Below are 25,023 nucleotides of genomic sequence, written 5' to 3'. Positions count from 1 at the left end.
AAGTTAAATCGCCTTGCAATCTGATTCACGAGGCATTAAAAACGAAATTAATTCGTCGCCAAAGTGTGTTTCTTTTTATTACATCTAGATAAATAATCACATGCTTTGTATCAAAGATAGTTGTTCAATCAAACATTTTCCCATAGATTGAAATAATTGCATGTCGAGCTTTGCGTCTGTAATAAGAATGTCCGTTATCCTCTTTTTTGTATAGGACTTCATAAACCCAGATGATGAATGATCAATGAGGTACTAATTACTTGTCCAATTAAACAAATTGAGTTTTGACGCATTGACGCATTGATATCTTTGCTAATATTTTCATTTGATCAATTTGATTTAGCGGATTTACTCTGTATAATTGTATCGTAGTAACGCTTATGCTATCACAGATTTCGATTAATTTCCCATACAAAACATGCATGAAAGCACACGCAGCCTAAGAGAATGTTCCATTAGGCCTAAAAATCCATTATTTTCGATATGCGAAGTTTTAAGAAAATTGGGCTGTGTGCAATTTCTATGAGATTTTTAACACCACCTTTGTGAAAATGATACATATAAAATGATAGAATTCAACATTGAATCTAGGTAAGACCTTTTACGATAGGATATTACTTTGATGCTACATTGATGCGACGGTTGTAACATGATAAAAGTAAACCAAATATAGTGTTTCATTGAAATTTTTATATCATATTTACTTGTATAAACATGCCTTTATCAGGAAAAAATATGAGTTTATTACATTTACATGGCAACCCTATTTATGCATAATAGAAAAATGTTGCTAAGGGATACGGTTACCATTGATTTAGAATCCAATAACGTTTTGCTTGGAAGAATAACATACCACTTTCGCTTTTATAAAGATATGAAAGTTCTCTGTAAAATGAGCTTCTCTGGGAAAAATATACTTTATATATTTTTTATGTTGAAGAGGACATCAAAATTTGCTATAGATCAGTACTGAAATATGTGGGAAACGTTACAATGGAGACACTTTTTAAATCGATGTTAAACAGTAAATACATTGATTTATGTTTTATATTTATTTATAGTAATAAGACATCCATACAAATACATCGAAGGAAGAAAAAATAAAGAAAATGAGATATTTCAATATTTTTTTTATTGTATTATTATAACCAAGTAGATGTTCTGTTGTGTTATATTTCTCTGCAAAGTCATTTACAAATTAAAGTATAAAGAATAAAAAAATATAATCAATTTTATAATTGCGAGCCAGCTACCTTAAGAATTCCTCAAAGGGAGATAATTTTATGCACAAATCACTTCTGATCCCAAAGACAAGTTATCTGCCTTGCTTAATATTTGTTATTTTTGACAACTTTGAAATTATTTATGTATTTCTATATTTTTCACCTACTATTTTTTCAGAGTTCATTTATTATACACGCATAGCAACATTCGAAAATGATTATTTATTCTTATACATTGGAAATGAAGAACTTATTAAATTTAATTTCACATACAGGGAATATATAACTCTTACAAGTAGGTTTAGTACTTGTAAACGATTATGAGTGATTGCTGGGGTGATGATTTGGTGTATGTGCACACAGGTGTGTGGTTTTGGAGATACAGTCACCTTGTAATTGTAACATTGTGTATCGATGACTTAACACAATTATTATGTTGGTAGAGTGGAACCTTGTTCAATATCCGTTTATGCCCAAGGTTACCTATGTTTTATTCTGGGTTATAGAGAATAAACCGTTGACATCTTACAATACAAAGTTTAATGTGGTGCGAGACGACGATGCCTTGATCGTTTTCGTCAATTTGGCCTTAATTTTACGAATTTTCAGTACCTTTGTAATTTGCAGTGTTGTGGTTTTCCGCAAAGATATAGATTGAAACATTGTCTACAACAGTGTCAATGTCATATTGTCCAATCAAGCAGATAGTTAGCCCATACATAAAATGGTACATAAAGTGCTTCGCATTTATTTCATTTGCATCAGCCAATTTAATGACATTTAATGACAGATTTCTGGTACAGGATAATATATCCTCTACACCAGACTCCAATTTTGTGCATACTTAATGAATACAGTTATTGATTGTGATAACACCTCAGGTTGTCAATTAGCCTTGAAATCATAAAATAGATCGATATTTTTCCAATGCCTATCCAGTCCATTTTTAAAACAATTTAAGTTCTTAGCACGAACAACACTCTCCGGTAAATTGTTCCACAGTTGTTTTTTTCTCTTTACAGTGTTACATTGTTGAGGGTTTACTTTTAAAGAATTTCCTCTATTTCCGGACCGCGACGAAACATCTTTCCACATCTTCAAAAATCTCGTAGCTTCACGATCGTACATTCCGTTGGTTATTTTGTAAATTTCTATCATATCTCCTCGCTGTCTCCTGAACGCTAATATTGGTAATTGTAGATATTTTAGTCTGTCTATGTATGAAAGGTTTTTAATTTCAGCGACCAGCCTTGTTGCCCTTCTTTGTACTCCTTCGATTTTTTCGATGTATTTCGCTTTGTACGGAAACCAGATAACACATGCGAAATCAAGATGAGTTCTCACTAACGATTTATATAATAATATAAAGGTTCTTTGTCCAAATTTATGAATGCTCTTCGTATTATTGCCATCATCATATTTGCTCTTTTGATTTTTTTCAAATATATGGTTTTCGAATTCGAGGCTGCTATCGATCATTACTCCTAAGTCTTTTTCCACTTGTGATTTCTTTAAGTTTGTATCAGCAAGGTAGTACGTGCAATCGTTAACAATGTCCTTCCTAAGTGCATGTGTACACATTTCCCAGGATGCAGTTTCAAGAGCCATGTATCACACCATGCTACCATATTATGGAGATCTTCTTGTAGAATGGTTTTATCATTTTCTTCAGTGATAACTCTGAATATTTTCGTGTCATCCACGAACAGGTATGTCTCAGAGTGCAGAGTATCCGGGAGGTCATTTATGTATACAACAAACAATATCGGACCTATTACAGACCCTTGTGGAACTCCAGATGTGACGATGTGAGTTGTTGATCTTCCCGATATAAAACCATATTGCTTCTTACTGAACAAGGAGTTGGCTTTCATATGATTTACCAAGTGTTGTCGAACTAGCGTTTCCATTATTTTGCACACAACTGACTTAAGACTGACGGGCCTGTAATTTCCAGCGATTGATTTGTTCCCTTTTTTGTAGATTACACATACATGCGCCTCTTTCCATCCTGTTGGTACCTTTCCCGTTTCTATAGACTGATTATATAGTATTGTTAATGGCAATGCAATTGTATTTGCCAATTCTTTGAGAAGTCGTGGGTGTACTCCGTCTGGTCCCGGGGATTTATTAACATTGAGATTTAATAATGCTTTCTGTGTTTCTTCATTTGTAAATATCAAGTTTCCCATCTCTGTTCTGATTCTTTTTTGTGGAATTTCCGCAATATCACCATTGGGCTCTGACACAAATACACTACAGAAAAACTGTGAAACAATTTCAGCTTTTATACAATCTCTGTCAGTTTTCGCTGATGTTTCGTTGTTGTAATCCGTGTGAAGATCACCTATAGCAGATTTAGTTTTTGACTTTCTATTTATATATTGCCAGATTAATTTCGGGTTTTCCTTCGACCTCTTGGCTAATTAACACTCTAGTTTCTTACGTAAAAATCGCGTTCGTTTTCTTACGGCATTTGAAGCTCGTCTGTAATCTCTTTGAGTATCGGGATCTTTAGTTTTAATCGCTTTCCGCGCCAAAGAGTTCTTGAGTTTTATTTTCTCTTTAGTTTCGGTATTCAACGGAATGATATGTTGCTTCATTTTTCCTGGTTTAAAAGTTTTCGTTGGTACATATTTATCTTTAATGTCCTTTAAAATATTTCGCATTAAAAACCATTTTGTATTTACATCTGTATTAGACAGATATGCAGTCCAATCAATATGTGACAGTTCCTCATTGGCTCTTATAAAATTTGCCTTGTCGTAGCATTTCCTCTTTTTGGATTCTTGTGTAGGTTTTGTATGGCATATAAATTCGAACCGTAACACACAGTGGTCACATTTTCCAAGCGGGCTTCTGTACCTCAAATCAGTTACCATATTTTCTTCATTTGTTAATAACAGATCCAAAATGTGTGGATTATCACCACTCTCCATCTTGTTGGCTCCGGAACGTGTTGATAAAGAAATAAATCCTGTACACAGTCTAAAAACATATGTTCTTGCGATGACAAGTTTTCTCCTTTAGCGTTTTGTAATTTCCAGTCTATATCCGGAAAGTTGAAATGCAAGCAACACAATTGCCAACTAATCCTTGAGTAATTAATCATCAGATTTTTTCTTTCATAATGAGGTAAAAACGGTATAAAGCTAGTATATTAATAATCCGAAATAAAAGGCCAAAATAAATTCAAAGTAAAATAAAAATCATATCTATGGAATATATATTCAGCCACTATAGGGCCTTCTCAGTCCAAAATAATACTAACACAACATTTTTCTTTCTGGTGATAGATGTTCACGTTTTGTAACGTTGATGTATAGAAGCAGATATGCGATTGAACTGACTCCGACCACTGTGTCACCGCCAGGATTTCTTTTCTTTTATTCGATCGATGATGAGATTAGTTACTGGTTTTAAAACTGATTTGATTAATTCATACAATAACGAAAATTAAGTAATGGAGGCAGATGGATTACGTATACCTGTAACCCTGGTCAATACTAGCTGCAATATATTGATCGGCTAGAGAGACCTTCTCTTTTTAGCTAGATCAGTTGAGCGTCAGACTTGTAATCCAGAGGTCCCGAGTTCGATCCCTGGCAGGGGCAGGTATTAGTAAAAATTATCGTACATCCTGCATCCTGTTACATTATGGGATGTCTGCTTATATAAACTTATTCCCGCTCAATTAAATTTGGTCATTTCAAATTTCTCTATGCTACGATATGGCGAAAATAGCAAAAATAAGATGATGGCAACTCAAACCTCCATATACAGTATTTGATATGTATCTTAGATCTGGTAAGTTAGGATCCATCACCTCAATGCTTGACTCATCGATAACAAACGAGTCAATTTGTTGTTTTTTATAACTGTTTATTTCGTGAAATAATTGATTACAAATACGGACTTTACATTAAATGTTGATATAGAATTTTTTACGATTAAGACAGAATGATAGTTATTCATCAATAATGATCATACACTGATACATGTAAATATGAAAACGCATTGACGTATTAAGGATCCTCCCTGCTGAGAAGACAAACTTTTCCTATGACCAACTATGACTTTTTTTCTTATATACATGTTTGGAAAGAGGTGTTCCTACCATGGTATACATTGGAATATAAATAAAACGATGGCATGGGTGAATTAGAACTATTGTGAATCAAAGAATCAAAGATAAATAAAATCTTACATGGGCCTCTCAGTTGGACAGGGATATCCCAACCCGAGTGAAAGATTTTGGCTAGTCAACCCGAGGCTTGCCGAGGGTTTATGGTCAAAATCTTTCACGAGGGTTGAGATATCCCTGTCCACCTGACAGGCCCATGTTTGATTCTTTTTCTCTCATACTTTATGAGAAATGGTAAAAATTCAGTTGATATGAACGTCGCTGTGCGTAAAAATGGTGGCCGCTTGTATTGATGACGACACTGTCTAGCGCGTGAGAGCTGTCTTTTCTCTACCCTGGTAGAAGACAGAGTTATCTTTTCCCTAGCAACCGCGGGATAACCCTGACAAGTATGGGAGAAAGCCATTTGACACATAGTTTGATTGTGCAGGAATTTCAATGTTTTGACTATACAAAAAAAGCTGAAGCAGTATTTTTCGGATTAGTTAACTGTCTGAAAATGACTGAAATGACAAAACCAGTATATTTCCACGTTTTTACTATTTTAACAGATCCAACGCATCATACAACAAATCTGATTATTATTTTCTAATGGTGATTGAAAGAAAGGAGTTGTTCTTTCTAAAGAAGTCATCAAATAAAGAAAGGAAATGTTCTTTCTAAAGAAGACATAAAATTAAAAATCCTGGTCATAGACTATATGCACCACTACAATATTGTGGTTTTTACGCATACCTAAATATACGATAATCTTTAAAACATTGACACTGGGTTAGGATTTCGAACTTGGATGCTTAATGTTTCCATCACAGTGAATCTTTAAGAAAATTTAAAGCAAAAATACAATTGATATCACAAACAATGTCGTTACATATATGTTTTATGTGAAACTTTTGAAATAATAATGTAAAATTTCGAATTTCTACAAGGTGTAAAAATTACATTTTGGAGACAATATACAAGCAAAATTATCACATATTCGGAAAACTAAATCATTAACTCTTTTGGATCACTATTTGTATTTGCATTAAACCTGAAAAAAAAACCTAATCAATGCATTATATACTACACAAAAATAAGAATTATGTATAGGGTTAGAAATTCTAGACATTCCAAGAAGTAGTTCGGAAGAAATGTCACAAATTGAAAAAAAGTCACTAATAATTACCACGCCAACATTGCCTGTCACAAAGCAGTTGTCTGAAGAACCTGCTAGAGCAAAGTAGTAAACACCAACTCCCAGCTGAGTAGTAAACACCAACTCCCAGCTGAGTAGCAAACACCAACTCCCAGCTGAGTACTAAACACCAACTCCCAGCTGAGTAGCAAACACCAACTCCCAGGTGTTTACTAAACACCAATTCCCAGCTGAGTAGCAAAGACCAACTCCCAGCTGAGTAGTAAAACACCAACTCCCAGCTGAGTAGTAAACACCAACTCCCAGCTGAGTAGCAAACACCAACTTCCAGCAACAAAGCAAAAACCAATCACTTTTTCAGTTGAGGAGAAATCACTAACTGAAATAATCCTAACAACATTGAAAGAACCAACTACGTGTAGAACAACCAGAAATACAAAACATTATATAATGAATCCAAAAACAAACCAAAACGTAGTCATAATCTCTCCGGGTGAGGAACGTACAAAGAAAAGAACATCAATAATTAAATCAAACGACAATTTAACTTAACTTCTAAGAAAAAAACCAGCAAAACCACATGTTCACAATCAGACAAAATCTTCGGAACTATAAAGGACCAAACACTGAATTAAAAATAAAATCAAGATTCATGACCCACTTCCTACAAAATTGAAAAAAATAGTATTGTTAAAATTACAATATCTAAATTAGATAAGTTGGATTTCAATAAGAATTGTGGATTTAGAAATAGAAGTATGCGGACAAGCCGAGTTTTTTTTTAGAAAATTACATCTCGAAAGTTTAGTTTCCTTATTATGAAAAGTGTCATGATTGCCAACCAAAATAATATAAATCTACTACCCAAAATTTTTAGGTTCACAACTATTTTATAACTCTATTTGTCTAGTCTATTGAAATACCTCAACTAGTCATCTTATAACTGGTCTGGTCAACAAAATTATCTCGGCAATTCAAGTTACAGTAACATGACCTAATATAACACTACACCAGAAATAGGCCACCCTAGTTGATGACATATTTTTTACCTTTTCATTATTCATCAAGAAAATAAGCAGTTTTCTTAACAAGATACTTCTCGGTAGAATAACATTTTAAACTTATATTTTTAGATAACAAACACATTAGCAAACTAAAACGGCAAACGTAATCTGAAAGCAACACCCATGCAAACATACGATAAATTGTGTGTTGCGATGATGACAGATATATGGATAAGGAAGATAAATTATTAAAAATTATGATTTTGACCCATTGATCATATATACTAATGTTTAATTTCATAAACACTATCATTTGGCCTACGAGAGGCTGCAGTCATTCGCTAAACACCAAACAAATCTTAGTGGTCAATCCGTCATCGCATCATCATTGCAACTTCAACGAAATTTGGAGTAGATAATCTGAAAGTCCAGAATTCTACAAGGTTAATATGATGGTCGATAAGCATATGATATGCTGCTGATCCCGAGAATCATTCGTATCAACATGGTTAAAGATAATCGCTTTCTTTTATCTCGCCTTTCACAACCCAACATTTGTTTAGGATTCAAATTGTGCTCTGTTGTTGTTTAGGATTCAAATTGTGCTCTGTTGTTGAATGTATATTCCATCTTTTCTGCCAAGACCATTTGGCCTATTTCTTTCAATGCATTCACTAGTTTGTCCAGTCTTTGTTTAGGGTCAATGTTTTCATTCTGAAGCCAGTATAACAGTAGTCTGAACATCTTAAGTCTTTCCCCGTGATTAGAAGCCAGTCTATCAGCCTCCTCTGTGGGTATACCTAAGAAAACAGCGAATTCTGTGTATTGTCCCACGGGAATTTTCCTTGCAAGTCTCATCATGCTTGCCTCCGAGTAAACGACTGCAAAACGAATACACACTTACTTTTAACATAATCATTTCGCATAATGCCTAGTTTTGCTCTAATCAACTTTACCAAGAAGTGCTATAATAAAATGAAATAGGTTATACTGGCTGTCTAGTTTTTAGATATAGATTACAGTTGTGTCTACTTAAAAATACATATCTCTAATGTACTACAAATTTATTGATACTTTAAATTAGGATTTTAAATCAATTTATCAAATTGTTATATTTATGCATACCGATGGAATCTAAAAATTTAAGCTGTTATGCGATATGAGACTATGTGTAGATGAAACCCCCTGTTTTTAAGTGAACTACGTCATCACTTCCAGTTGATTGTTACACGTACACGTAGCCACAAACTTGTACGGCGGGGTATACACGTAAGTACAAACTTGTTGCAATTATAGGTAAATGAAATATTCTTTTCCGTGAAATGGAGATGAAATATGATTTGTTTTAAATATTGGAGCTGATTCATGATAAGATAGAGGTTTTGAGATCGATCGTGTTTTAATAGATATGTAGGGGTGTAAAAGTTACCTGCCTACAGTTACAATGTAACATTTACAGTAGTTTATTATACATAATATGTACTACAGTTATTTGTACCTAATGTACATTGTTCGTTGTTAACTTTTTTTTTGTAAACCATGCTATATTTTTCTTACGTTAGGTGATTCTTAGCTGCAGTTCATATTTATTCTGAACGACTGCCTGAGCTGAAGAATGCCCCCATGCCATTTAGAAAATAAAAACAATATACCATGATACCTGAGTAGGGACATAGAATATAATATTATTAATAGCAGAAGTCAGCAGATGGGCACGCATCTATCTAAAATGGATCCATTACGCAACTATTTTAACAAAGCCTCTTGGCACAGCCATTAGCGGCTTTAAGGACGTTCCGAACAGTGATCGAATGCGCCATTCATTCGGACCTCCTCGGGTCAATGCGTGCATTCGGAACTGCACATGAAAACTCTTTTGTGACTAAGATTATGAAGAATAGCGATCTATATATTATCCGTCTAACGATATCTTACCTTTTAACGTTAAAATCAGGATAGTATAGTCGATAAACGAAGTATTTGTCGATATTGTACTTAGTTCGGTTTGCCGAAAGCTTGATACCGGGTGAAAACCAAAGTTTGTACGGTAGGTGTAGGATCTAGTTTCGACATACTAGAAAAAATAATATTGTCAGATCTTTGAATTTGGCTAGGCTAATATAACATGAAGCTATATGTATCTTTTGTTGTTTGTAATATTTCAGTCAATTAGCAAGCTTTGAAATTATGTGTGTAAAATTGTATTTTGAGAAAAAAAACCCGGTAAAGTAGGGTTTTATGAGAGTACAATATTTCCAAAACCGCACGGTCAAATTTCAAATAAAAGCCTTAATAAACAGTTTATCAACCAATCTGTCAATGAGCAAAATTTAAAGAAAATTAAACGAGAGGAAATTGTTATGCCTAACTGTATCGAACCACCTTAAAATGAAAGAAAGTATAAAATTGAAATATTTATCAATTGAAAGATATATTTAAATACACGAAGGAAGAAAGAAAGACAGATAGATAATTAGATAGATAGATAGATGGATAGATAAATAGATAGATGGATAAATAGATAGATAGAAATTATCTAATTAAAAAAGGAATAACGGAAAACAGTAATTTAGAAATAGGTTCCAAAGTATTATATTGGCTGAGATGAAAGCGTAATGATTTCATGAACAAAATAATCCCAAATTGGATTTTGAATATATTGACGAGATTGTCTTTAGTAAATGAATTATAAGTATTGATTTGAATAGTTTTGTTTATGTTATGGTGATATAACACAAAATAATGAGTGCACTCTCATCATAAAACGCTTCGCGGTTTATTAAGAGTACACTCTTTTTGTGTTATATCTACATAACATGAAAAATCTGTTCCAGTTAATCCTTAAAAAAACAAATTCTAAAATAATTCAAACGTAAAAATTGAAAGGTGTCACTGTTATATGTCAATTCAAACTTGACGACGAACATGCAAAAGAAGACTTGTTTATGTAAATATTACATACATAACAAATTAACATGAAGTGCTAATACGATACATTGAACATTTCTGTATCGAATGGCGTTCAAGCCACCTTTAACTAAATCAAAGCACTGTTCAGTCTCTATTTAAAAATTCATAAGACAACCATTATAAAAACAATAATTTTACCATTTACTAATGTTCATATTTGTATTCAGTAACTAAAAAAAAAAACTAAAAAATGTATTAAACAATCATCATAATTCTACATTTATTCAGTGTTCAAGATAGTAGGCTTTATTTTTTTATGGTCGTCAGAAGCAAGATCCGGATGGGGTTCCGTTCTCAAATAGCTTGTATTAGGTAATTGTAACAAATTTCATATTTGTATCACAAAATCCACGATTTCATGCTTACACCTCGTACCAAACCATAAGGAAAATGCCCTGTATATTACTAATAGTTTACCCGGAATGACATAAAAGAAAGATCCTATTCACACGATATTGTAGTAAATTATTAATAGGTTTTTATTTCAAATTCAAAAGAAAGTAATGAAACAAAGAGCCGCAAAGAGTGGCGTATTCCCCCGCAGTTGGAATAAAACCCAAATACATTAAGATCAAAGAAACACTTACCCAAGTATAAATTACCCAAGTATAAATTTTAATGTATGCGAGCATTGTAAAATTGTAAAAAAATATAACAGCAGGTAACAAAAAGAAAATGATATTTGGTATTTTTGACTGAGTTTCCATGGTAACAGAATAAAAAAAATTAAGGTCCGCAACAACAAAAGGCACAATTAGGGTACTTGTCTGATATATACAGACATTCCGTGGGGCTGCGTCGAACGGTTTTAGACTTTTAACCAAGAAACAAAAAGAAACAGCAATTTGGTATTTTTGACAATACATAAGTTTACATGGTAACGGAATAAATTCCAAAAATGGAAGTTCCGCAATAACGAAAGGCACCACTAGGGCACTTGTCTGATATATACAGAAATTTCAAGGATGCGTTGAACGATGTTTGAGTTATAGCCAGGAAAAGAATCTCGGACGGACGCACGAAATTACGATAACTTATTTTTTTTACGATAATAAGGTTTTCTGCAACAATTCGTAATTGCAATTCACAAGTTCTTTTATTTTTTAAACCTTAGTATCCATATCATATACATATTTTTTGTAAAATAAGAAGGATTATGAGGATATATATATAAATATGATTAAATCATCAATACAGATCAATACTACAGAATTGAAGTTGCCTTTAATTCTTATCTTTCGAATAGGAAATTGTAAGTCAATATATAGAAATGTCTTCAGAATAACACAGGACTCTACAATACATTGATTCCAATATAGGCTGTAACATGATTTTTCCCTTAACTAATTGCAACTAATGTAATTTATGAAATAGAAAAAGAAAGTATCATGCATTTACTTTTAGAATGTGATGAAATTAACATTTTTGACAACATTGGAGTAGATTGGTTAGACTGCAATTGATAAAAATGCTTAAAATTTTCATCATCAGCAGTTACTGTTGTCCAATGTTTTCATGTCTGTCTTTGCATAACGGTCATATTGCGTGCGTTAGCTACTTGATCAATGATTCAAGCAAACTTCATCAAGCAAAATATTTCAATCTGATCAAAACCAGAAAATACGTTTTTTTGAAGATGTTTTAAGCGATTGTGCAATTCCTATATAACATTGTTTAACATGTTAACTTTGTTTGAACATTTGTCATGATTATCCGGTAAACAAGAATTCCATGGAAGTGGATGTGTCGCCTGCACAGCATTACACAAAATAGTTATTTACAGCTGAAAATATTGTTTATATATAGGTGAAGTTATCAAGTCCCGTAACTCTTGCAAATATAGATGGATTTTGACCAGTATCGAACCCATCTAAGATCTCATTGATGTAAAGCAATATACCAAAGGTTTAAATCGAACTATAAATACTAAAGTTATCGAGCGGAACCATGGATTTATCTGTTTTGACAATTTTAAAGTCCCATAATTCTTGCAAATATTGACGGGTTTTAACCATTATTGAACTCCTCCGAGATCTCAATAATATTAAACCATTTATAAAATTTGGTTGAAATTGGATGATAGATATTTAAGTTATCGAGCGGAAACCAATGGATTTACCTGTTTTGACGATTTTAAAGTCCCGTAACTCCTGCAAATATTGACGGAATTTGACCATCATGGAACTCATTTGAGATACCAAATTTGGTTGAAATTAATACTTATGACATGTTTTATCGCACGTAAACCGTTTACCAGATGCGACGACGCCGACGACGTCGTCGACGCCGCCGACGCCGCCGACGCCGACATAGTGATACCTAAGTATCGTTGCAGGGCGACACAAATATCGGGAAACGTTGGAAAAGTTGGAAATTATGTCAGTCGTGAGAATGTGTCGAAATGCATGGAAAGTGCGTTAAAGTAGTCAATAATTTCTTTTTGAAAGATGAAATCATAGTTTAATGTGCTAATTTAGTTTTCAGTTTTAAGAAATTTCTGTTCTAGTCTCCTACTATTACCGATAGCATGATCAACAATGATCAGGGACCATATTTGATTAGTGTGGTTGAGATTAGTTCCGGCGAGTAAAATATTCATTCAGGAATGTTAAGATTTAGGTATCACTTATACTCCCATAGACTGCGAATTTGTGTATTTATTTAAGGATTGATTGTCAATTTTGTTGCTTGCATTGACTGATGAAGAAAGTTAATCTCGTGCAAATGAAGTGAACTGCGAAGCAGTTCATGTAACATTTGCACGAGATTAACTTTCTTCATCAGTCAATGCAAGCAACAAAATTGATAATCAATCCTTATATTTACATTAACCAATTTAAAAATTCCGCTGTTGAAAAAAGTCAAATTATATGTGTTCGGTATAAGATTATTATACAATTTTGCAACATTGTACCAGTTATCGTACATGTATGTACAGCTACGGAACAGCCGCCAGTCAGTTCTTCTCGTCACCAAGGCAACACAAAATGTAGTTCCGAAAATAACTTCATTCTTTGTGCGTTGTTACGATAAAAAACGGCGATTTTGAAATATTGTTTTTATATTCAAGAACTAATGGCTTAAATTTTATCATAAAACATTATTATGTAGCTTCAAATACAAAAATTGCTGCGCAGTACTAGCAGTGCAGTCAATGTGTAATCCGGTCGCTCGATTGAGCAGGGGTCTGGTTTCAAAGAAAATGACGATTGTGGTGAAAATGCTGAATGGTTGGTATCTAAACATAATCAAACCTTTAAAACTCAATTATAATTGTTATGGAATTAACTTAATGTTGTATTTCCGTCTGATAATTATTTGTAGCTGACATTTAAATATGTATTAACTAAACCTGTTGTGAAATCCAACCCCTGTGTCTATAGTATGTGATGCAGTCCAATAATCATGCTTCCGGGGCTCAATAAAACGTGTTAAAATGCGGGACTTAGTCGCAGATCACTGGAAGACTTCTGTGTTATTCTTGAAATGTGATAACTTCTCTGTCTACTGGAGTTTGGGGATTAAAATTCGATATAAAGTAAGTAGAGAAAACATCGATTTGAAATGTTGGCGGTTTCCAACGACCCTCCAATGCCGTGGATTTTGACACTCACAGAATCGTTTCGTTAGGCTTAATGTCACTGAAATTAGCCTGTTTGCTATTTGAGCGTATTTTCATGGAATCTATCGTTTCTAAGCTTACATGTATGACACCGTTTCACATATATTGTACACATTAAACTATTTGCGTTCGATTATGCCTACTAGGCTATGCGATGAGTGGTGAACCTCACTGCGTTCGGTCCTAACGTGACGCTAACCCAAATTACACTTTTTGAAGATAACATTGTTAAAATTTTCTTACGTGTGCTTGAATTAAGATATTTCTGTAAACATTAAACAAATAAATGCTTTTAGTTTTAATTTCATGCTTTGTTTACTTGTCAGCAGTGCATATATTTATAGGCCTAAATAGAGAGCTTTGAAGCATCCCCGGTTCAGGCTATGCTCAGCATTTTTTTACCTGGGCTTGAGCCTAATTCAGTGGGTCATCAAAATACGTGTAAAATATCTCTAGGCGACTATAATATTATATTACTGACAATTTCTAATATCACTTTATCAAGCATTCCTGTCTGTGTTTCTAAATGTACAACGATAGGCCACATCGCAGAAAGTTCGTTCAAAACTGAAGCGGCGTAAAACTACAATGTAGGTCAAAATGTAAACAATGTCAAAATGTATTCTCACGCCGGCCAGAGGTCAGCACGTGACCAAGCATCTTCATTGGGAAATGAAGTGATCGGAGTTTACTAGTTTCATTGAGGCGGAGCGAAGTGAAAATGTAAATATATAAGTTTGTTATCAGGACTACCATCAAAATGTAAATGTTTCTCATAAAAATTCTAACTCGCATGCTAGAGTTAATAGAAGTAATTATTGAATATCTAAGATCACTTATAATTTACATAGATGCATAAAACGGTTAAATATGTACCTGAATATTCTGCTGCATTATCCCTTGAAGGACTAGACGGGTTTTCCTCGTTGGGACTATCTCTTGGCGTGCATGGTATATTTGGTTTCGTTTGGTTCTTTATGTCTGTAACTAAATCTACATAGAAGTCTGTTCTATGGAGCAGCCCTCGTTTGCCTGAGTCTAAGTTATATTCCAGTGAGGCATAGCCATACGTGCCGAATTCTGTGTTTTTTCGAACAAGTATGTGAGGGAGTTATCCAGGTTTTTGCGGTCATATATAATGCATCGAGTTGACGGGTTGCTGTGAAACACTAACGCCTTATTGCCCAACGAAACTCTCACTCTGTCCATATTCTTCAATTTGATCGTAGGCGACTGACATATAGACAAAGGATCCATTCCCATGGCATTGGCTCGTTCTGTTTCCTTTTCTCTTATTTTATATTGGCTCACTATTTCTGAGCGAAGACGAAATTTCCCATCTGGTTCTCTTTTTAAAAATACCAAGATATTACATCTTAGGTCGTCATCAGAACAGTGAATGCTTTCAACTAAGGAAATGACTGATGATGGAGGAACATCCGATAGACTTCTTACACAGTTATATCTGAAATAAATTGGAATTCATACTCAGTCAAGGTGAGAGTAACGCTGACTGAGTATAGCCAGGTTGGACTTAAACGTATTCCATATATACAATGGGATCGGGAATAATTTCAATTTCCACAATATTTTATTGACATTGTATACATCCAAAAGATCAGACATCAGGATACGCCTATCTATGTCCTCTACAATTGATATTTGACAATACATATATAAATTCATTCTGCATTAATATATATATACATATAAATTGAATTAAGTAAAACACAGTAAAAATGTATTTACTGATTTAAGGGGGATAACTCAATTGTATCTTATTGTATTTAGTCAGTGGTGAATTGTTAGTATAAAGAACGTTGATTTTAACCAAAGGCTATTCAACTTTATTTCTCGATAGATTGAGTATGTCCCGCGCATTTTGGAGCCGCACGGATGGATTTATGATGGTCCGCATCAGTGTTAGTGTTTTCAGTATCCTACCGATCGTACATTCGAGGAACATGTATCAAAATAGGTTTGAACACATATACATATGTACGTGTGTAAATACAAATGTAGAAAAGTTACATTGTTTATGTTACTACCGTATCTCTTTGAGCAATGCTTCCGTACGTAAGATAAAAATACAGTGTTGTACAATGTACAGTTTTGCACATTCCAATGACGTCGCAATGTTTACATGTTGTGTCGGCGACGCTGCGTTGTTCGCTACAACATATAGACTATTATACTATTTCTAATTTTAACATTTTCGTTGCATGCAAATGGATAGAAGATGCCAGAACAATAACAGTCTTTGAGTTGGATAAGTTTAAACAAAACGACATGTTACTTGTAGCACGACAATCCATTGTATTCACCTCAGGTGACTAACAAGTCCTGTCCGCTATCTACTGTTAATCGGCGATAGTAGGCCTTAACATTTTCGGTGTTTCGATATATTAAAACAGAATCCTACAGTTATAGCTTTACGATATTAACATTCTGAGAGCGGTACAGTAAATGTTTACAGAAGTGGGTCTACCTGTGTTTGTAACTTTGTACATGTTCCTCGAAACAATGCTGATTCATTTGAAAACCTCCAAAATCCGGAAATAATGACATGTAACCATTTAAACATGCGAATATTCAAGTAATTTCAAACGTGAACTGATCAAAGTAGAACTCAAGTGATCACAAAATCGAAGAAACTCTCTGTTCATCACACCGACCTTGACACAGGCGATTTGAATCAGACGCCGCGATGAACTACGTTAAATATCCTGCCACATGTAAATTGCTTAAGAGTATGTAATCATACGACGCAATATATTTTTAAAAGCAGTTTTATACTATGGAGTTTTTAACATCTAATAAATAAAATGATTTATAGTTTCATATCGGAAAACCCAAAGATATATGCTTCATCAGATGGAACTCATTTTAATTGTATGTTCATTGATAAATTGGCGGGAATTTCCACAACTTCGGGTGGCTGTTCCAAATGCCTGTCGGAGCCAAACGATGTAAGTAAATTTTAGTGTTTTAAATGCAATAAATACTTAATATGGTTAATTTTGAGCTATGTAAATAATGGTTAAGACTGTAAATATAAGGATTAAAAAGTCTCTTTCTGGTGGTTCTATTGAAGGATAAAGTTGAGTAGGTTATCGATATCAGTTTCATGGACCGCTTCGCGGTCCGAACCAAATATCGATACTCTACTCAACTTTATCCTTCGATAGAACCACCAGAAAGAGACTTTAATCTCTAAAGAAAATGTTTTCATACAAGTTTAATTATTTGGAATTGATATTCCTAATAATTTTAGTTTTCAAATATGGGTAGGAATCATGCTTGAGGCCGGGAACACGTTGTCAAACAATTTAATAAATACATACATATGTACAATTTGGAGAAGGAGAGATACATGGAAAGGGAAAGATGAGGTAGAAAACAGGAAAACAGGCATTATAAGGAATGCAGAAAAAGCAAGTGCAGGGGGTGTTCATTATCATTCTTATGTTAAAGATTTGGTCAGCTAGAATTACATATTTTCTGATGCTGACAGCAGCAGTTTAACAGTTCACTTTTCGATGTGTTCTGCTGTTTCAAATGTCTATCACATCCCGTGCCATGTTTTATTCTCCTATCACTCAAGGCTTTCACAATATACGTTTCTTTTTTATAGTGGGCATCGGAAAATATTATTTCCATGCATTAAATGATGCAAATCGAAAGGTACGAAATGGTTTTAAGGGACATGAACCAAATATAAATTGCTCCGAATGTTTAGATATGCTTTTCCTATGTTTATTGGCGGTTTTATTACAATGATTGGTTATCTAAAACGTCAGAAAAACGTGGGAATATCAACCCCAAATAATAAAAAATTGACCGTCATATTCTATTTTTTTACAAAAAACACAAAATGAAAATGAAGCTATAATGAACAATGGCTCGACAAGGAACTTTCGTTTTCCATACACTTTTCAAATTTACGTTCGTTGACATTTGAAGTGTAAGCCATATTTTTTTATTTTCGTTATAACATTTGTGCAGTGAACTGTGGGAGGTCGCTAAACTTCAATGCTCACTCAGCATATTTTCTCGACCGGGTCACTCCAAAATATAGAAGTATGGAATATTAAAAAAAATACTTGAAATAATTGTACAATGATTTTACTACAATATTTAGTAAGGTATTTGGCATGTCATAAAAATGTATTTTATTCAAACTTTCAAGGTTTATTTAGGTTTATGTCCCTTTTAAATCTGCCGACCAAATTTGGTAAAAATCCATTCAGCCATTCATGGGTAGAAGGGATTTTTATGAAAAGTTGACGGACGACGCGGCATGATATAAGCTCACTGGCCCTTCGGGTCAGGTGAGTTAAAAATGATAAGTTGGAAACTGTAATCGGAAATTAGACAAAGAAAGGTTATTTGAGTAACATAGGTTATAATTTTTCATACTCTAATGGAGGCAATATATATATAAAAAACGTAATTTTCGCTTGCAGCGACGATTTGCAAAGGGTTCAAATCCTCTTCTGTCAATTTCTTATTGAAAATGTTCTAATATATCTGCGTTACAAGAGTACACATATCCCATACTTCCCAAAAGTACTGTCGGGTAAATAACATATCTACGCCATGAGCCGAAAGGCTCAAGGTAATAAAAGAATTGAGTTGAATAACCTGATGGAATGTCATGAACACACTTCAATACTTACGAGCTGAAACAATCTGTAATAATCTCAAAGACGTCATCATCTATTCTCTGTACATTTGCTGATTTTAACTCCCGTACCTCATCGCCCTCTACATGCAGGACATAGAAAGACGGTTTTCCGATTTCAGGTATAGGATGTAGAAGTGGAATAGGCAGGGTCAGGTGGACAGGGACCAGAAATGGATGTCCATGTGAGACGTTCACCAAGTCAGAGACTCCTAGTATTCCGTGATCATTCCCAAGTATTTGTTGTATTTGATCTTTCTTTATTGAGTCATCGCTCTTAGTTACCTGCAAACAAAGAAATCTGCATAAAAGACTGATAGGTATTTTGTGTGTTTCAAATTTATCTTGTAAGTTCATTATACACAGAGGTCAATCTAAAAAATGATATTTTCAAGCTTTTATTATTAAAGAGAGTTGTGGTGTGGTTGTAAAGAGTTCCTCCATTTTATTTCATTTTTAATTTTTTTATCAAGATATCACATATTAGTTTTTTTTATTAATGCCAACCCCAGAAGACATTTTAAGGGGGATATGAAGCAAGAGGGTCCATTGCCCGTATTTTTCCGCCGCGTAAAAACCCAAATGATGTGGGTTAAAAATAATTGTGTTTCTCAGTTTCATATTAATTTGTTCAAATTCACTGACTTCTTGTATAAAAATTCACTGCACTGGAGGAAAAAAATGTTCCCAGAATGAACGTAAAGTGTGTATTGTAAACAAAGTGTGTATTGTAAACAAAGTGTGTATTGTAAACAAAGTGTGTATTGTAAACAAAGTGTGTATTGTAAACACACTATTTATTTAACTTTATATTTGATCTTGTACCGTGTTTGTCTTATCGTTTATGTTTTACAAATTTTGATATCTGTACGAATTAATTAACGGCATTAATTATATCTGTTGAATTAGATTGCTTAACATGTAAAAGTTGGTTAACTAAAGACATTGCTGTACATTTGTCGTATCTATGCTATATTTAGTCTTTATCACTGGTAGACCCAAAGTGTTCAAAGTGAGCTGTTTTCATATCACGTTCAGTTATGTTTTCATTTCATTTCAGTAGTCAAATAAGTTCTCCCAGTGAGCTGTTTTCATATCACGTTCAATGAATTTTCATTTATTTGAGCAATAATTAGCATTTAATCATGTTAATATTATGTTACAATACATTTGGTGAATGTGTTTTCCATATAGGGCACAGTGGCATGGACATTTTCTCGGGATGTAATAAATTATTTTATATTTTTATTTAGAAGTAGAAATGAAGTTAAGACTTTCTGTAGAAAAACATCAATTCGTTTTTGCTCATGTATTTGATAGAGAGAGAAAATAGCATTCGTTGGTGCAAAAGCATATTTAATAAATGTTCACAATATCTTAATGAATAGAATTAAATGTTCTCAGTGTCAATGACATCTCATACAAAACGTCTGGTATCTCTAATGTATTCATGTACAATTTTCAATAGTTTATCATTTGAATTAAAATAATGGCGATTATATACATAGAGGTAAGTGTCGATAGAATGAGGAATGTTGATATCTAGTGCAAGAATAGAATTACACAAGCGAGTTCTTCTGAATTATTATAGAGAGGGCAATAAAGGAAATAATGATAAGAATCTTCAATTGGAAAAAACCACACAGGCAGGCAGACTGTCGGTTAAATGGGAGTTAAATAAATCCAGAGTTTAGATTACTAGCGGGAATTTCTTAATTGGCACAATGTAATATTTGTTTGCCCTCTCGCCAGAATATTTAAATGTTTCCGAACAATATTGGAACAATTATCGGTAATACCAGATTGTAAAAAATTCCTTTTTTATTGCAACGTATGGATGACATAGAGGGAAACGGACAGGACGGAGAGTTCCATTCTGACATTAAAGACGGAAAAAAGATATTATTGGTATATTGAGTGTTCTGGAGGTTGGAATATTAAACAATCTAGTATGGCGAAAAGTATAGGCAGTACTGGTGTTAATGAATGGTTGTAGTCGGTCTTCCCTTTATATGGTTGGGACTGTTTTTGTTGAAGATATTATAAAAAGTGATTATTTTGATGCAGTTGTCTGCTCTTACTGAGGAGGTACCAATACCATTTTTCATTATATATAATGTATTTAGACTAGTCCCCTTGCCTTTAAAAACGGTAATTATACGTTTTGCTTCATGCTGGATTGACTCTCCAAAGAGGCTCACATTCTGCACTGTGTACAATTTGGGAACCACACGCTACTCGCACTACTTCCAAGAATAGGTCGGTTAATAAAGTAGTTTATATAGTTCGTTAAAGGACTTCTTTATCTATTTTGTAATTTTATCGTTCTGAGTATTATTTATATATTTTTATATGGCTTTTTCAAATAATGAACATTGACATGATTCGACCACATTAGCCATAGAAATTAACTAGGAAGAAGACCAAGATGTTTGTGGTTAGTTACATTTCAACTTTTGTACGGTTTTTTAAAGACTAGGTCAGGATGTAAAGCCCAGGCGAGTCAGTCCGCCTTCTGAATAATAGTAGAGCTACTGTTTTATCATGAGGATTTTAAAGCAATTCCCCAAGCGTTTGCACACAAAAGTGATTTTTCTACGATCAGAATTTACAGATATTTGCTCAGATTAATGTCGTCTCCCTAATATAAGATGTATTATTGATTGATGTGGTCATTCAGCAAATAGTTTTCTTTACGTTAGAATTTAAATTTTCATATCTAATATCAATTTATGTATAAAAGAAAGAGATAGGGATCCAAACATAGAAACTTGTAGGTACACACTGCCTGATTGGTTTTCCAAGAAGACATCTGAATCCTATCAACGATCCACCTCATCTGCTCCTATTACAATAAGTACAGATGAAAACCTATCTTAATCCATGTTTTCCGCTATTACCATTTTTTTTTTAATTTATATATTAAGAACCATTCATGCCAAAACGCGGTCAGAATGCTTTACTATAATATAACAGCAAAAACACCATTTCCTTAATTTCTTTACCCCTTATCCATAGGTTTAACAAATGTTATCATATCATATTCAAATATATTTGATAAGTATGTTGTATTTCTAGGTTTATAAAACCAGATTGATTTTTTGGAATTGATTATTATTATCTGAAACGAAAATTTAACATGTATTTGAAAACTATCTTTTCTAGTATTTTACTAAAAAATAGAGGGTTACAAGAGAATGGTCGTAAAATTTGATGGATAATATCGTAGACCTTTGCCTATTTATAATTTGGAGCTGACTTTGGAATGTTTCCATTCATTTGGAAGAGTACCGGTAGAAAATTAGACTTGTTCTAAATATGTTGTTGTTGTGGTTTAATTAGCGATTTAGATACAGTTTTAATAAAATTTGGTCGGGAATAGTAATGGGCTGTAGTGAAGCCTGGTTTATTAACACGTTGCAGGAGCATGTAACTGGTCTTTTAATATCTTGTTCAGTCGTGATAATTAATATTAGAGAAGTGATGTTGAGGTTGGGGACAGTTGGGGCGTAAATACTTCTGCATTCTTATTGAGGACAGATATAGAAGTAAAAATAATCGTTAAAAAGAATTCTAGATTTATCAATAGGAATTGTAATTTTTACTCCACCAATTTTTGCCAATGGGGCATCAGTTTCATTTTTATGATTATCAAACATTCATAACTGATTTCGCGCGATTACGCCATCCATTCTACCAGGGAGGGGAATTGACTTATAAAAGGATGATTGGAGTTTACTAAGGTTCTTTTCTTTTGCCTCTCGGATAGAAGAAAATTACTGGAGGTTTACTTGTTCCAAAGGCAGGGGTATTGGTTAATTATAGCTTTTCTATTGCCGTCTCATGGATAGAAGGAAATTACTTGGTTTCGAATGGTTCTAAACTTGTTCCAAACATCATTCCAAATCGATAGACTTAAGAAAAGTTGTAAGACCCATATAGTCTGTGTTTATTAAAGTATAAAAGAGTTTTTTTAAAAAGCATGCTTCCTTCAGAGATTTTGAAACTTGAGCTCCGTAGTCTATTGGACAGTGATCACTACAGGACGGACTATGCACTAAGGTAATTAGAAACCAAGGTTTAGTATTATTAGTTATGATCACATCTATCAGTTATGTTCAAGTATTCCGCTTAGTGTTTAACCTCTGGGATTACTATTTAGCTTTCAAAATTATAGTGTAGGTCATCAGCGCACTGTTCTAGACACAAACTGGTGTGTAAGTTTGACGACCTCAATGTGCCGGTTTTAAACTACGTGTGTAGGAATTAAACTTGCCGTGCTGGTTATAAAATTAATGTCGATGACTTATTTATCACTGAAGAACCTCTTAATGAACCAACCTGTATAGTGACTTTCATTGTACTCCGTACACAGTTAGGTTGGAATACGATTTTCATGTCCTTGTTTTCTGGATCCAGATGTATCGTACATTTTTCCGTCGTAACGTCAATGGTATGGGTATCCAGTTGAGACGTTACAAAGACAGCATCGATATCGAACGGGTCTGTGTCAATGCTCACGGCCTTCTCTCCATCCTATGATAATATATGAGGATATTATTATTAAAAATCTTCGGTAAAAATTGACACGTTAACATCATGTATTTGATCCCAAAAATTGCACTGCCATTAATATCATCAAGTAGACGTGCAATCATATTACTAGAAAGAGGTTAACTTGAATGATACACTTATTTTTGACAAATTATCTAAAGTTAATCTGTACACAGACGTAAACGTTGTATTCCACCTTGGAATGTTACAGACTTCTTTCCCTTGTATTAGGTATAGATTATGACATCATTCATTTGTGAACAACGGTGACTTCGTTTTCCGCACAAAATATGACATGATGCTCATAAAAATATGACGTTACAATTTGTATCTCGCAGGGGCTGATAACTCCGTTATATGCAAATACACAATACAAACCATTCGTCTCCTTTGTCTTTTTCCCTCCCATTTTCATAAAATCATTCATTCAAATTTTGTTTTCATTAATATCAATCAGAACATAGTAAGTACCACAGTAGAGAAGCGGATATACTATTTTAATGCTGACAGCGAGTTTTCGACTTTTGCTAAAATGAGTAAAATGTTTAAATTGATTGCAAATAATTGAAAATTGTTTCTAGACTTTTGGTTTAATAAAATAAATACTACCCAGAAATGAGGGTGACAGTCAAGTGTCACCTTATAATGAAGTTAGTATCTTATAATATTTGTGATCAGGACAATATTCCCCAACCCTTAGAACTATATAGGGATTGGATTTCGTTTTTATGTTAACCATACTTGTATGGAGCAATTCCTCTAAGAATATATTCTATGGGGCGCGTTAGCGCCCCATATTGAATATATTCTTAGAGGAATTGCTCCATAAAAGCATGGTTAACATAAAAACGAAATCCAATCCCTATATTTACACTCACACGACTTTTTATTTATATTTTATGCAATAAAATCGTCATTTGAAAGTGACGTAATTATTCAATAAAAAGTCGGTCAAAAGTGGGAGGAGCTTACTCAATTGAACATCGAATGATGACGCTGCACGTAAGGTAGAATTATTCATCCGCGACGACAAAAAAGTTCAATATTTTAGTGTAAAATAAACATGACAAACAAAGTAAATTTCAGAGATAATTTTATTTAATCAGATCAGAACTTTAAGTAGGTATTAAATTTTGCAAAAAAGTTCATATATAGCGTAATAACATAAAGTATTTTGTTCTCGGCCACATGTGTGAACTCGGTGACTGTTATTGTGCAGCGAGGCGAGGCTGACGCACGCTTACACAGTGGATTTTTCCGAAGTTGTCAAAACACCAGTGTTCAAGTAGCTAAATTTGTTTGAGATTGTCGTCTGACTTGACGATATTACATCTTTCGGAGCCATGTGATTATATAATCTACGCTTATATCCATCGTCATCTAGGCTATAGATGGAACAACTTCACTTGTGTTCGATGGATACAATGTATTTGTGGTAACGGGTAACTGTCAACACGTGGATTACTAGCGGTGCATGTTTTATAATACACATGATTAAATTCTCAAAGAACAAAGACAAGAGGATATGTTTATAACTGACCTCTATCAGAAGGTCTCACGCCCCGTCCACCCAAAAGACTCGATTGTATGACGAACACAGACACAGAGGTAATGTTTACATTGGACACCCATCATTTTTAACAAAAATGAAAGCACGTCGCCCCGGTCGGGATATTTTTCCGTT

At 33.7% G+C, this 25,023-nt stretch overlaps 1 protein-coding gene and 1 long non-coding RNA gene across 2 annotated transcripts in view; both read right to left on the bottom strand.

The window, feature by feature from the left end:
• Window positions 1-8,098: 8,098 nt before the first annotated feature.
• LOC138332196 (uncharacterized) lies at window positions 8,099-19,121 on the bottom strand. Its single transcript, XR_011209791.1, has 3 exons — window positions 18,781-19,121; window positions 14,978-15,566; window positions 8,099-8,390 (listed from the first exon to the last, which is right to left on the bottom strand). It is a non-coding gene; the product is annotated as an uncharacterized lncRNA (long non-coding RNA).
• A 3,136-nt stretch (window positions 19,122-22,257) lies between these two features.
• LOC138330742 (uncharacterized) overlaps window positions 22,258-25,023 on the bottom strand; it is a 31,073-nt gene continuing 28,307 nt past the window's right edge. The window contains exons 30-31 of the mRNA XM_069278265.1: window positions 23,127-23,321; window positions 22,258-22,311 (exon numbers count right to left, since the gene is read on the bottom strand). Coding sequence (XP_069134366.1) covers window positions 22,258-22,311; window positions 23,127-23,321 — 249 coding nt within the window. The remainder of the gene's footprint in view (window positions 22,312-23,126; window positions 23,322-25,023) is intronic.

Source organism: Argopecten irradians, chromosome 9, assembly GCF_041381155.1.
Source record: "Argopecten irradians isolate NY chromosome 9, Ai_NY, whole genome shotgun sequence".
Lineage (NCBI taxonomy): Eukaryota > Metazoa > Mollusca > Bivalvia > Pectinida > Pectinidae > Argopecten > Argopecten irradians.
The sequence above is the reverse complement of the archived record's forward strand: the minus strand, read 5'-3'. Positions and strand labels throughout refer to the sequence as shown.